The sequence below is a fragment of the Corylus avellana genome, chromosome 1 (genome assembly GCF_965113065.1).
Source record: "Corylus avellana chromosome 1, dhCorAvel1.hap1.2, whole genome shotgun sequence".
Taxonomy (NCBI): Eukaryota; Viridiplantae; Streptophyta; class Magnoliopsida; order Fagales; family Betulaceae; genus Corylus; species Corylus avellana.
The window spans coordinates 16,293,320-16,309,595 of NC_142490.1; the positions used below are offsets into that span (position 1 = coordinate 16,293,320).

Sequence of the window (16,276 nt, forward strand, 5' to 3'; positions counted from 1 at the left end):
TTTTTTTTTGGTGTTTCTGTTTTGGCCTTTTATAAAGGCTTGTAATGGGGTTCGAGGTGTTGTTTGATTTGGTTTGAGCATAATGAAATCTGGTTTGGAGGTAAAAACCAGATTATATAAGAAAACGTGTGAGATATAACACTTGACACTTATTACATTAGGTTGAAAGAAATTTCCTCCAAACTGGTTTGGAGGAAATTTGTGTCTGTTATCGAATTAGTCTCTTCGTTTCCAATAATGTATTTATCAATTTAGTCCCTTTTTTTTTTCAATTTGATTAATTTGATCCTCAACATTTAGATTGTCTTCAATACAGTACATGAGCTTGAATGAGCCCGAAACAGGCCTATACCGGCATGGTTATTATTAGACCCTAGAGGTGGTCATTTGTGTTCGCGTGTCGGGTTTGAGTCATGTTAAAGCATGGTTTAAGATTATATATATAGGTTAACCTTAATCCAACTTATTTAATTAAACAGGCCAGAATATTCAACCATATACCTTTAATTTTGTGGTAAATTCGCAAATCGTGTAAAAAATTGTCAGTCTAGAACTATACCACAATTTTGCTTCCTTCTCTCTCTTATTTTTATTTTTTTCATCAATTTTATTTTATTTTACTAAAATTATATGGCTTAAAGCATTATGTCACGAACACATTATACCTTCCAGTTCCAACAGGAAAAAAAAAAAGAAAAGAAAAAAAGCAAGCACGTGACTATTAACCAACGAAATAAATTAAAAATCACACTAATATAATTAAAAATTAAGGAATTAAATCGATCAGGTTAAAAAAATAAAAATAAATTGGGTGGAATTTGAGTTTCGAAAAAAAAAAATAGAAAAAGAGAAAAATGTTGAGTGTTTGTTATCATGTGAGGCTAACAAGGAAGAAACAAAAAATGATTAGAGTTGTAGTAAAGTCACAACCTTTCGAATGGTAGCATTCAATATCTTCAGTGGGGTTTTATTATTAATTTGTTCAAGGCATTCTTGGTTTTCGCACTGATTAGGATATAATGGCTAGGTTTAATTCTCCATTGCATTGATCCGTCGTTTGAATGGTCCACCGACAGCCGACGGGTTCGGGACTAGGACCCCCATGCCCATCCCTCAGAGCCAATCCTTTTCCCGAGGTTACGAATCCCTTGTGCCGACTTCCCTTGCCTACATTGTTCCATTGGCCAGAGGTTGTTCACCTTGGAGACCTGATGCGGTTATGAGTATGACCGAGCGTGGAAGGTACTCGGTCCTCCGGATTTTCAAGGGCCTCCAGGGGCGCACCGGACACCACGTGAAGTGCGGTGCTCTTCCAGCTGTTGGACCCTACCTTCGGCTGAGCCATTTCCAAGGTGGGCAGGCTGTTAAACAGAAAAGATAACTATTCAGAACAAGATGAATCCTCAGGGTCACATTTAGAAATTCACCAAGTCACAACAATTTAAATTTTGTTTAATTTGGTGGAAGAGGAATTGTTATGACTAACAATTGTCACCAAATTATGTTTTGATTGATGTATATATTTATGTGTATTTGTTATATATGTACATATGCAAAGAAATACATAACATTAGATGATTACAAAATTTCCAAGCTATATTACTTTGATAATGAGCTGCATATTTGGTGTTAACTCTTGATTATTAACAAATGTTAAGGCAACTAGATGGTTCGGAAATAAAAATAATAAATGCAAATATAGGTAATTAGATTTTTTTGAGTTTTTCTTTGTAAAGAATAAATACTCTCACAAGATAATCTCCAGTCTCCAGTCTTATCCCAACAGACTCAAAATAACAAGCTATACTTTAGATTAGGATAATTATATATTTGAAATTGTATAGATATATTACATTATCTCAAGAGAGAGTTTGTACATTTGAATTGTAACACTTCATATTATAAATATCATAATCTAAAGTACAGCCGGTTATCTTGTAAGAGTATTTATACTTTACATTCTTAAATCATTGGAATCGTATTTGTAGCTCAAGTCCATTTTTGTATTACTTATAGTTTAGAGTACACAATTACCATTTTTTCAATAGATTTTTTGATACTTGATGGTTTTTCCTGTGCATTGGGTTGGAAGAAAATTTTTCAATTCAATTTATGCAATTGCTATGTGTCTTTTACCATGTGAGAAGTATATGCTTATTTAATAGTATTAAAAAAGTTGGAAAAGAAATCTATTGAAAATATTTGTTTCTCACGAGACGAAAAAAAAAAAAAAATAGTGGAATGGAATAAAAATATAAAATGTCTCACACTAAAATCATTCATATATATGATACCACACTTAATTGGCACATACATTATTATAGCAACATGAAAAACATATAATACATAATTGATGCATATTAAGGAAAGCCCCAATACCCACAACCTCAACTTCTCTCCGACTTGACCTTCCTTAGTAAGTGAACAAATTTGATCATAGCAAACATAACAATCTTTTCTTTCAAATTATCAAAGCTTTGAAAGTAAGCTTGTCTCCATGATGTTTTGATAATCAGTGTGCCACAAACTCCCCAAAATCCTACAATAAACCCATCTGTCATACTAATGTAGAACGAAAATGACTCAATTCCCCTTCCATATTTGCTGGCTACTCTGTTACCACCATTTGGTGTTACTGTAGGTTTAGTTTCATCCTCTAAACACTTGGTTAAAAGAGGAGGCCCACAGAGTAAAGAATTACCTTCGTAGATAGATTAGTCATTAAGTGTTTGAAGTTGATTTCCTTGTGGAATTTTCCTAGACAAGTTGTTGAATGACAAATTCAAGTGACTTAAGAAGTTCAAAGAAGACAAGCTTTCAGGGATAGGACCAGATAGCTCATTCATTGAGAGATCAAGTGATTCTAACATGCGTAACTTACCAATTTTTTTAGGAAGTCTTCTAGACAAATGATTCATTGATAGATTCATGATGACCAATTTAGAGATGCTTGTTATATTATTAGGTATTTCTCCTGAGAGGTTGTTACCCGAGAAGTCTATTGAATGAACAAGATAAATGATTGGATCATCGTATAGATATTCTCTTCCTTTAGAAACCAGCTACATTTGCTCACCATATGGAATTTCACTATTTTTGTCAGAACTGAAGTTTCCTAAACATTGAGGGATTGCTCCTGAAAAATCATTGTGTGCAAGGTCTAGAATTCGAAAACTTGAAAGAAGACATAATTGTTGAGGTATGTTCCCATAAAACAAGTTGGACCTTAGACTTAACCTCAATAAAGATGGTAGACTTTCTTCTATCCATGTTGGAAGTTTTCCAGAGAATCTGTTTCCTCCAAGATCAAGGGTTTGCAAGTTTCCATAGTTTCTAAAGAAAGAGGGAAGCTCTCCTTCAAGATGATTTTGGCCCAATGATAATACCCCTAATGCACCCAGATGTCGCATTGATATGGGAATGTTACCAGATATATTGTTCTCTGATAAGTCCAACACCCATAACTGTTGTAGATCCTTGATAAGCGCCGAATGTTGCACATTCAAGCCCCTTAATTTGCATATGTTAATTCCTTAGCGTTGTTATTTGTTTGATTTTGTTTTGTTTTTGTGTTTTCAGGTTATAAATAAAGATGCAATTAATTCCATTGATTTTGGGCTTGAAAGCCCACTTTGAGATGATTAAGCTTAGCCAATCATAATAGAGGGCCTATATGTTGTGGTTAAGTTTAATCAAATAAAGGAAGGGATTAATTCGGAATTTCTTAAATTGGAGTCAAAATCGGATTGGATTCAAATTTGGATTCTGCATACGTCTCGGTATTTTGGCCATAACTTTCAGCTCAAATATCAGATTAAGGTGATTCAAGCGGCACTGGAAAGCTAACTCAAATTTCTACAAATCATTGTGAAATAGAATTTTCCTAATTCGGAGCGCCGCATTGCCAAAATCGCCCCGCAAGATAGGAACGCAATTCTGGGCGAATCCTATTCCGATTTGGACTTAGGTTTTCTTTATCATAATTGGACTTGGACTTAAATCTCCGAAATTTATAGGATTCCTAGGGCTTCTAGGACTCTCCTAAGCCTTATAAATAGGCCTCTAAGCATTGAGAAAAAACACACCGCCTCTTAGAGCAAAATTCTGTAAATTGTCTTTGGAGCTTAGGAGATCATGAGCGACTAAACCCCTTTGTGGGGTATTGATGTAACCCTATCCAAGCACAATGGTTTGATTGTATTTAATTTCTAGATTTTCAATTTATGCATGTTGATTGTATAACTATGAGGATTGCTACAATTGATTTATGTTCTTCATATTAAATGCAATTGTTCTTCAATTTCAATATCAATATTTGTGAAATTCTTCTCTTGTCTTAGAAAGTATTTTACTTTTATTGAAATCAAATCATTCTTGTTTTCTGTGATTATGAGGATGATGGTTATACAATGGGTTTAATTGACATATGATCAATAGGATTTGATAGGCCATGCCTAGGGAAGACGGATTGTACTACACCCTAGTTTAGTGTAATTTAGGTAGACAGTCCGTGCCAACCGAAGATGGGTTACACTTATTCATTGATTGTATGTATCCTATTAAAGAATTTGATAATTTATACCTAGGAAAGACGGGTCGTACCGCATCTTAGTGGTTAGGTGGACGATCCGTGCCAACCGAAGATAGATTATGCTTATTCTTTAATAAGGTAGTTTCTTGTTTATTTATAACATGCATAAAATGAATTTCTGGGATTAATTATGATTAGCCATTGTTGTGCGGATAGAGGTGAAGTCAATACCCTACACTCTCTCTCTTATTTTTAATCTCTTTTATTTTCATGCACTTTAGTTTTTAAAGAAAATCAAATCAATTCTCCTTTTTAATTAAGTTAATTTTGATCTTTTGAATTTTGATAATAAAACCCCTGCAGTCCTTGAGGTTCGACACCCTCTCTATAGCCGTATCCTACAAAGATTCGTCCTATTGCGAGTGGTTATTTTTATAATTGATATTTTTGGTCACAAAAATACCACATCAATTTTTGGCGCCGTTGCCGGGGACTACTTAACGGTTTATTGTCAAATTTTAGAAATTAATTTTAGCTTAATAGTTTATTTCCCTGTTTTAAGTTGCTAATTTTTTTTTTTTTTAATTTTGTTTTGTGTTGATTTTTTTTTTAGAAACTGCAAACAGGTCCGTAAGCTGCCTTCTCTGTAACTGCGATCGAGTGCACCCTGCCGTGCGATCGAGCGCACTTACGGCATCCTACAGCCAGAACCCTAAAGTGCTCTAAGGCCGTTTGTGAGCTTATTTGTTTCTGCTTTAGCTTAATTTTTTTCCTGTTTTTTTTTTTTTTTTTTTAATTTCTGTTTAGTTTATGCTAGGTCGTCGTTCTTTATCTTTTCCATTAATTTATTGCGACCTTGAAATTGAACGCACTCTTAGACAAATTAGATCCCAAGGGACCCCTAATTTGCTAGAAGAACGTTCCACTGAGACCATGGGAGACGGTAATCACGTAGCTTTGCAGGATCACTACCTGCCAACCACTTACACTACTCCCACATGTCTTCGGTTGCCAGAAATTACGGCAACCCATTATGAAATTAAGCCCAGCACCATACGGAGTTTACCTTCTTTCTTAGGGCTTAACATTGAAAATCCTTATGACTTCCTCAGTGACTTTGAAGCAATTTGTGATACTACTAAAATGAATGGATTCACTGAGGATGCCCTAAGGATGCGTCTTTTTCCTTTCTCCCTCAAGGAAAAAGCCAAACATTGGTTTCACTCCTTAACACCTAACTCTATTACTTCTTGGGCTCAATTACAGCAAGAGTTTCTTAAGAAGTATTTTCCCATAGGAATGACCAATGATACTAGGAGAGCCATCACTACCTTCTCCCAGTATGAGGGAGAGGATTTCCATGAGACTTGGGATAGACTACAGAGCCTGCTTAGATCATGTCCACACCACGCTGTCCCAAAATGGCAGCTAGTGAAGTGTTTTTATGATGGCCTGACCGAGTCCAATAGAAAAATGGTAGATGCGTCATGTGGGGGGACATTCATGTTGAAAAGTGAAAATGAAGCATGGTCTATGTTTGAAAACTTAAGTAACAATTCTCTTCAGCAGGTTTCCGCCAGACGAAGGGCACCAGCACTTAAAGCACCCAAGACGGAGAGTTTGTATGAAGCAGGCCATTCCCCAAACATAGCCAACCAAGTAGTTGAGGCTATCACCAAGAAGCTAGATCAAGTTTTGATGACTGCTGGTTTTACTCCTAATACTGCTCACAGGCACACACCACATAAATCTTGCTCATTTTGTTCAAGTCCTATGCATCATGAAAATAATTGCCCTCTTGTTGGAAATTATATTGATGTTGCTAATGAGCAGGTTAATGCAGCTTTCTCCAAACCAGGTAATGATCCGTATTCCAATTCCTACAACCCCGGGTGGAGAAATCATCCCAATTTCTCATGGAAGAACTCAAATTCGGGCAACTCAGCCCCAGGGCCATACAATCAAGCTCAATCCAACAGGCAACCTTACCAACCTCAATCCACTTACCAGCCTCCACAGCAGCACTACCAGTCTCCATCAGAGTCTAATTTTGAGGATCGGATTCTAAAAGCAGTGAATGAGCTAACCAACGAGATAAAGCAGTCAATCAAATCTCAAGAGGAAAGAGTAAACTCACATACCCACTCCATTGCCAAACTAGAAGCTCAAGTTGGACAACTTGCCAATACCCTCAACAGGAGGGAAGAAGGAAAGCTTCCAAGTCAGCCAGTGACCAACCCTAGGGGACTATACGTGGTAGAAGGAAGCACATCTCAGCTGGAGCAAGTTCAAGCCGTCACCATATTGCGAAGCGGAAGACTGGTTGACAATCATGTGGAAGAAAAGAAGGATGAGCAAATCGAGGCCCCACAGAATCTGCATCAGGACAAGGGTAAACAAGTAAGCATCGAGGCATCTTCATCATCTACCCCCACTCCTGAGGTACCATATGAGCCTAAGGCCCCTTTCCCAGAACGTCTCAAGGCACCTTCCCACTTCGGGAAACAAGGAGAGAAGATACAAGACATGATGGAAACCTTCAAGCAGGTTCAAATCAACATCCCACTCCTTGAGGCCATCAAGCAAATTCCAGCCTATGCAAAGTTTCTGAAAGACCTATGCACTCAAAAGAGGAAGAATCAGAAGCACATTCCCAAGAAGGTCATTCTCACCGAGCAAGTAAGCTCTCTGATTCAGCATAACACTCCTCCAAAGTTCAAAGACCCTGGAGCGCCTACAATTTCATGCGTCATCGGAAACACCGAGATTGAGAGAGCTCTCCTCGACTTAGGAGCTGGTGTTAATTTGCTTCCATACTCGGTATATCAGAAACTGGGCCTAGGGGAATTGAAACCGACAAGTACTGTCTTGCAATTGGCTGACCGCTCGATCAAGAAACCCCGCGGGATTGTGGAGGATGTCATTATCAAGGTGGACAAGTTCTACTATCCAGTTGACTTTATAGTTCTGGACACAGAACCGGTCCCAAATCCAGAGAAGCAAATTCCTGTCATCCTTGGGCGACCTTTCCTTGCCACAGCCAATGCATGCATAAATTGCCGAACCGGAGTAATGAAGATCTCCTTTGGAAATATGAAGATCAGATTGAACATCTTCAATGCCTTCCAGAATGCTCCTGATCAGAATGCATGTTACCTCTTGGATGACATTGGAGAAACTGTTGAAGACCCACTTCCTGATCCTCCATCTAGAGCCCCATCATGGAGCAACCCACCGGAGCCAATGCCTCTCACTTCAAGTACTCCACCACCTGATGACAACCCCACAGGGGACATATTTCATTCAAAAGCTGCTGAAGTTGATTTCATCGGGGTGGAAAATTTTTTTACAAATTCCCTGGCTACCCCAGTTTTTGAGAACTCCCATAGAGACAAGAGGTTGATCATGAAATCAGTTCGGGACAAACACCCTGAACATTGTCATGGGGAGCATCAAGACCTATTCGCTAGGAGAGGCAGTTTCGGGATGTTAAGAAGAATCCTCTTCCTTGTGGAGTGCTACATGATCATAAAGAAGAAGGGATGGAAGAGCTTGATTGGACTTCTGAAGGATCGAGGTAAGATCCTTCAGGACTCGGACTTACATTGAGAAATACCTCCTAGGATCAAGTGCAGGCCTGTGCGCTTGACCCTCCACTCCACTAGGGCATATGATCTCCATCCAGGTTTATTTTCTCCATTGTTGTTTCATTCTTTGTTTATCTTTTTACAACAATGTGTGCACTTGATTGGTATTTGGTTGGAGTATCACTTTATTTTTAGGACATGTGTTTTTGCATTCAAGTTTGGGGGTATGATATGCCCACATCTGCTCATTCAGGTATTTCTGTACTCTTGATCTTATTCTTTAGTTCTATACATACATTGGGGACAATGTATGATTCAAGTTTGGGGGTATGGAAAAACAAAACACGGTCCATTTTTGTTGTTATGTCATTCTTAAGCATATGGTTGAGCTTTGATTTTGGTTTAAATTTCATTGATATGCTTAAAGTTATGAACACATGATCATATGACTTAGGGATTTTAAGTCTTGTTACTTACTTTTGGCAACATGAGATGCTTCTTGTTTCAATTTAAATCTATCTTGAGCACACTAGCACATGTCTGTGAGGTATGAATTTTGAGACCAATTATGTTTGTTTTCAATGTCTTGAATTATGTTGGGTGACATATTGGATGAATAACTTTGGCATGATATATATGTATAAAATAAAAGAAAAAAATAAAAAATAAAAATAAAAATTCAAGTTTGAATTTTTCACTGAGTAACCGGACCTCTTGCCTCATTAAACAGTGAGTGTTCGCGTCAAAAAGTGAAATTTTTTTTGGGTTGATTAATAAAATGGCTAGCTTAGCTTCGTAGCCTTTTTGACTCGAGTTAGTAAGTCCTTAGGGGTGTCTTTACACCTAGTGCCCTAAAGCCATTTGGTTTGGGAGACATTGGCCTAACACTCGATACATGGGTCAACTAGAAAGCTTAAGGGAGCTAAGCATTGCAAAGCCTACAAAAAAAAAAAAAAAAAAAAAAAAAAAAAAGAAAAAGAGAAAAAAATGTATGCCTTGGTTGTTTCATTTGATATGAAGTCCAATAAATTCTGAGATGTTGATTCATTCATATTGGAATTATTTTGAAGCCTCATGATTATGTGTTAGTTCACTTTGCACTAATTGAAACTTGTTGTATCTCAATCTGCAATTGGTAAGTGATTTGACTTGTGAATTCCTTGAAATTTTGAAGATGGAGTTTATAATTTTAAGTTTGCTAATGAATGAGAACCATTATTTTTGTGATACTTTATCCTTTTGAATGACATAATGATGACAATGTTTGTGGGTATCATTCCTGGAAAACCCTCACGAGACTTCACTCGTCCACTAGGGAATTCCTAGGGGTTTAAAAGGCTTGTTGCATACGCTAAATGCAATCGTATATCCCACGAAAGATGGATTTATCTTTTTGTTTTTCAGTTTATTTTCTGTTTTGTATTGCTAAGGGACTAGCAATATGTAAGTTTGGGGGTGTGATAAGCGCCGAATGTTGCACATTCAAGCCCCTTAATTTGCATATGTTAATTCCTTAGCGTTGTTATTTGTTTGATTTTGTTTCGTTTTTGTGTTTTCAGGTTATAAATAAAGATGCAATTAATTTCATTGATTTTGGGCTTGAAAGCCCACTTTGAGATGATTAAGCTTAGCCAATCATAATAGAGGGCCTATATGTTGTGGTTAAGTTTAATCAAATAAAGGAAGGGATTAATTCGGAATTTCTTAAATTGGAGTCAAAATCGGATTGGATTCAAATTTGGATTCTGCATACGTCTCGGTATTTTGGCCATAACTTTCAGCTCAAATATCAGATTAAGGTGATTCAAGCGGCACTGGAAAGCTAACTCAAATTTCTACAAATCATTGTGAAATAGAATTTTCCTAATTCGGAGCGCCGCATTGCCAAAATCGCCCCGCAAGATAGGAACGCAATTCTGGGCGAATCCTATTCCGATTTGGACTTAGGTTTTCTTTATCATAATTGGACTTGGACTTAAATCTCCGAAATTTATAGGATTCCTAGGGCTTCTAGGACTCTCCTAAGCCTTATAAATAGGCCTCTAAGCATTGAGAAAAAACACACCGCCTCTTAGAGCAAAATTCTGTAAATTGTCTTTGGAGCTTAGGAGATCATGAGCGACTAAACCCCTTTGTGGGGTATTGATGTAACCCTATCCAAGCACAATGGTTTGATTGTATTTAATTTCTAGATTTTCAATTTATGCATGTTGATTGTATAACTATGAGGATTGCTACAATTGATTTATGTTCTTCATATTAAATGCAATTGTTCTTCAATTTCAATATCAATATTTGTGAAATTCTTCTCTTGTCTTAGAAAGTATTTTACTTTTATTGAAATCAAATCATTCTTGTTTTCTGTGATTATGAGGATGATGGTTATACAATGGGTTTAATTGACATATGATCAATAGGATTTGATAGGCCATGCCTAGGGAAGACGGATTGTACTACACCCTAGTTTAGTGTAATTTAGGTAGACAGTCCGTGCCAACCGAAGATGAGTTACACTTATTCATTGATTGTATGTATCCTATTAAAGAATTTGATAATTTATACCTAGGAAAGACGGGTCGTACCGCATCTTAGTGGTTAGGTGGACGATCCGTGCCAACCGAAGATAGATTATGCTTATTCTTTAATAAGGTAGTTTCTTGTTTATTTATAACATGCATAAAATGAATTTCTGGGATTAATTATGATTAGCCATTGTTGTGCGGATAGAGGTGAAGTCAATACCCTACACTCTCTCTCTTATTTTTAATCTCTTTTATTTTCATGCACTTTAGTTTTTAAAGAAAATCAAATCAATTCTCCTTTTTAATTAAGTTAATTTTGATCTTTTGAATTTTGATAATAAAACCCCTGCAGTCCTTGAGGTTCGACACCCTCTCTATAGCCGTATCCTACAAAGATTCGTCCTATTGCGAGTGGTTATTTTTATAATTGATATTTTTGGTCACAAAAAGAAGATTTTTCCTAATTCGGAGCGCCGCAATACCAAAATCGCCCCGCAAGATAGGAACGCAATTCTGGGCGAATCCTATTCCGATTTGGACTTAGGTTTTCTTTATCCTAATTGGACTTGGACTTAAATCTCCGAAATTTCTAGGTTTCCTAGGGCTTCTAGGACTGGCTTGCTCCCTATAAATAGACCCTTAACCTTCAAGAGAAGGTGTGCTTAGTTTTAGATACAAAAATCTTCTTGGAGGCTTGACAAGTTGAAGAGGAGATAATCCATGGCAGGAGGCCATCCTAGCACCCCTATGAGCGGCTAAACCCCTTTGTGGGGTATTGATGTAACCCTATCCAAGCACAATGGTTTGATTGTATTTAATTTCTAGATTTTCAATTTATGCATGTTGATTGTATAACTATGAGGATTGCTACAATTGATTTATGTTCTTCATATTAAATGCAATTGTTCTTAAATTCCAAAATCAATATTTGTGAAATTCTTCTCTTGTCTTAGAAAGTATTTTACTTTTATTGATCTCAAATCATTCTTGTTTTCTGTGATTATGAGGATGATGGTTATACAATGGGTTTAATTGACATATGATCAATAGGATTTGATAGGCCATGCCTAGGGAAGACGGATTGTACTGCACCCTAGTTTAGTGTAATTTAGGTAGACAGTCCGTGCCAACCGAAGATGGGTTACACTTATTCATTGATTGTATGTATCCTATTAAAGAATTTGATAATTTATACCTAGGAAAGACGGGTCGTACCGCATCTTAGTGGTTAGGTGGACGATCCGTGCCAACCGAAGATAGATTATGCTTATTCTTTAATAAGGTAGTTTCTTGTTTATTTATAACATGCATAGAATGAATTTCTGGGATTAATTATGATTAGCCATTGTTGTGCGGATAGAGGTGAAGTCAATACCCTACACTCTCTCTCTTATTTTTAATCTCTTTTATTTTCATGCACTTTAGTTTTTAAAGAAAATCAAATCAATTCTCCTTTTTAATTAAGTTAATTTTGATCTTTTGAATTTTGATAATAAAACCCCTGCAGTCCTTGAGGTTCGACACCCTCTCTGTAGCCGTATCCTACAAAGATTCGTCCTATTGCGAGTGGTTATTTTTATAATTGATATTTTTGGTCACAAAAATACCGCATCAATTTTTGGCGATCCTTCCAATGACTAGGTAGTTTCCCAAATAGAGAATTGTTTCTCAAAATAAGACATGTCAATTCCTTTAGCATTCCAACAGAATGTGGAATCCTACCAGTGATTGTATTTGAAGACAGGTCCAACCAAGACAACTTGGGCAGTAGTGCCACTATGTTTTCAGGAATAGGTCCAGAATGCAAACAATACAGAGGATATGAAAAATTGCTTTGGAATGAATAATCCAAGCATGAATGTGTATTCCTTTATATAGTTGTACAGTGGTTCTTAGTAAGGTAAGCTACAATGAATGTACTCCTATACAACAAAGAAAATTATCAAAGGAAATGATAATAAGGGAGAATCATATGACCGTTGCACTGTACAAGGCAACTCTGTACAATATCTGGGAGATTTGGTGAGCTGGTGATTGTGCAATGAATTGCACAATCACTGGGCCATGATGCTTGGGATTGAGAATCATCATGCAATCAACTAATTGCATGATGTTTGGGATCTTTATTGTTGATTGCATGATCTCCTTGATATGCTGTCTTCACACAGAAAACACATTCTAATAGAGAGATATGTCACTCAAATTACTAGGAAAGAGTGGGAGTGGGCCCTCTAAGTTGTTGAAACTCAAATCCAAATGATATGCCAAAGGGTGAAATTGAAAGTATGGTACCTGCCCACGTAGTTTGTTGCCGGATAGACTCCAAGATGTGACCTTTGGGCAAGATTTCCAAAGGCCATGTGGAATGGTGTCAGAAATGCCAACATTGTTGAGTGACAAAGAATTGAGTTCATTTTGTGTTTTTATCCACGTTGGCAAGTTTGGGCCAATCCACATGTTTGTTAACTGAATATCTCTCAACTTAAAAGGAGGAACCCAATCATGTTTGACATCTAAAACGAATGTCCACTTTGCAGAGAGTTTAGTAGACAGGGTAAGAGATTTTAACCGGGTGAGATTTTGAAAATGAGCTTCAACTAGGACACCTTTCCAAGAATTCTGAGCAAGGTTCAATGAAACAAGCATTGATAGTTTCCCGATGCTTTCTGGAATTGTTCCATTCATTTTATTGTTCGAGAGGTGAAATGTTTGCAATCATGACATGTTTCCAATAGAATCTGGAATTGAACCCAAAAAAGCGCAGCCTTGGAAATCAATAGTTTTCAAATTCTTGAGTCCTTCCAATGAATAGGGCAAGTTGCCCCCGAGCAACATATTTTTACTCAAATATAGCTACTCAAGGCTACTGTTGGAACATTGAGATAAGCCATCAACAAATTCAGTTATATCCCCACTTATATTGCTGCTCTTCAAATCTAATGTTTGCAAATTGCAAAGGTTGGCGAATGAGTTTGGAATCTTTCCAGTAAAATGGTTGCCAGCTAAATTCAAGCAGATGTCCCAGACCAACTGGAATAGCACCTCTAAGCTAACTGGAATCAAGATTGATTATTGAAAGGCCACTCACATTTGACAACCAGTGAGGTATAAAGGAATTAAAACTGTTGGAAGAAAGATCAAGGACTGAAAGCAATGTGAAGTTGATGGAGGAAATAGAGTGAGGAAGACTAACAAGTCCACAATTAACTAGGTGTAACTCCACCAAGGAAGGGAGCATATTAACCACATCAAGCCAATTTAGTACTTTCTTAAGATTTACATCTCCCAGATTCAGGTACCTAAGACAAGGAAAACCAACAAGCCACTGCAGGCTTTCAACCTCCAGTCCTGGGGAGGAATAATATTGGTCGATGGAGGATGAAAATGAATTGAGGTCCAGATATTGCAGTCTTGAAATATTCCCAAGATGGGTAGGAATAACTTCAGCAAACATTGAGAAAGAGAGATTGAGATACCTTAAACCCTCAAGGGAACCCAAAAATTTTGGAACATTGTATCCATGAAAATCATTCAAGCTTAGGTCCATGTAACTCAAATGCTTTAAATTGAGTAATGAAGGACTTATCTTACCCCCCAAACATGACTTGTGGTAAGCTCTTACTACTTCATCATAATGATATTCATAGTCTAGACTATATGAGGTTGAACTTTCTTCATTAATAAAATTAAATTCACTAACCGGAAATGGGTTCTTGAGGTCAAGCTTGACGACATATCCCGTGTTGTTGTCACATGCAACACCTATCTAATTGCAGCAATCATCACCAGCCCAAGAAGAGAGACAACCCAATGGATCCGTGAGACCTTCTTTGAAGCTAAGAAGTGCTTCCCTCTCCACCTTTGAGCATTTGAAAATAGGGCTTTGGGTGCATGAAACGGGTTTAATAACTTGTAGGTAGGATGCAGTTCCAAGTAGTGAGAAGAAAAAAATTAGGAGGAGATGAACAAAGGACATTAAGAAGTGGATACTAATCATTTTGGTAATGAAATTGTTAGACATCAAAATGCATGTGATCATGTGATGATGCTTAGACATGCATGGGGTTCAAGTATTTATAATGTTAACGATAAGAGAGGGCTTGTACTGATAAGGCACCAATTCTCTCCATCATGGACAGCTCACGTTGGTCTGATAAGGAAGGTCAACAACCTCCTTGATTGGGTCCTTGATTTTATAAAATGATTTGATATTTTATGCCTTATGTAGATTACAATATCCTCCTTTGTTTGTGATTATTTCCATGTAAATATCTCAGAGAGATATTGATCGCATTATCCCTGGTTTGGAAAGATTGTAGCCAAGGGATGTTTACCATGTATAGTCTATTGTACACCTTCTATAAATCGTAATGAAAATACTTTCTATCATCACCTTGAGATAGAGTTTCTCAAACCTTGTTATGGTATCAGAGCTTTTGGTGAGATAGAGAGTATACACTTCCCTTCTTCCCCTGCAACAATATCAACTCCATATACAGTTTTTTTTTTTTTTTTTTTTTTTTTTTTCTTCTTTCCAAAATGTCGCCCACCACCAAATCTTCCACCACGACTGAACCATACCCTTACCTAGTGACACAAAATGTCGCTAATTTTGTGTCACTTCGCCTCAATGCCACCAATTTTTTGAGATGGAAAACCCAAATGCTCAATATTCTTGAAAGCTATGACTTACAAGGATTTATCACAGGTGAGACAAAGGCACCTTCCAAGTACCTAACATCAGATACCCAAGATCCAAAAACGTCAGAGGCGTCGGATACCCAAGATCCAAATCCGATGTTTCTTCAATGGCGTCGGACTGATCGCTTGGTTAAAGGATGGCTGATTGCTACGCTATCCGAAGATGTTCTTGGCATTGTAGTGGGACTCGACACCTCGGTAGAAGTTTGGAATGCATTGGTGCATGCTTTTGCCCGAGTCTCAAATGATCGTCGCCTTGAACTTAAGAAGCGGCTCACCACAATTCAACGTGGGTCCGCTCCACTGCAAGACTATCTACAACGGTTTAAAACCGTGTGTGATGATCTTGTTGCAATTGGGAAATCAGTCCCAGATCACAAGAAGACCTTTTGGCTACTTAGTGGCCTTGGCAAGGGGTATGAGATGTTCACTACCACCTTGCTCAGGCCACCAATTCCTCCTTATGAAGAAGTTCTTATTCTTTTGGAAGCACATACTGAAAGGTTCAAGCTAGATGATGCCAATGTTTCTACCCATCAGATGGCTTTTGTGGGTCAACGTACTCACACCAACAATTATAAAGGTAAGAAAAGAATGGGTCCCACCCACTTTAATTCAAAAGGAAAAGGCTTTACACAAGGCCAATTTTTTGGGTCAAAATCTCAAAATTCCAACTCTCCGTATGTGGCCAAGAATCCCACATCTGTTGCGCACCCAGGCAACAATAAAGAAGAACAACCCACTTGTCAGATCTGCAACAAGCGAAACCACACAGCCCTCACCTGCTTCAACCGCTTCAATCATGCCTTCACCCCAAATGATATTCCTCAAGCACTTGCAGCCATGAAGCTGGCCGATACTCAAGACTCCACCTGGTTTCCTGACACTGGTGCTACAGACCACATTACGGGTGATCCAGGTAACTTACACTCTCT

The 16,276-nt window shown here is 37.5% G+C and overlaps 1 protein-coding gene and 1 pseudogene across 1 annotated transcript; one reads left to right on the forward strand and one right to left on the reverse strand.

Moving 5' to 3' along the window:
- Window positions 1-2,387: 2,387 nt before the first annotated feature.
- Window positions 2,388-14,637, reverse strand: LOC148587993 (receptor-like protein EIX2; annotated as a pseudogene).
- LOC148587994 (uncharacterized) lies at window positions 5,465-8,024 on the forward strand. The gene is made up of 2 exons (XM_088512348.1): window positions 5,465-6,752; window positions 8,002-8,024. The coding sequence occupies exons 1-2, from the start codon at window positions 5,465-5,467 to the stop codon at window positions 8,022-8,024; spliced, it is 1,311 nt and encodes a 436-aa protein (XP_088368474.1).
- Window positions 14,638-16,276: the final 1,639 nt, after the last annotated feature.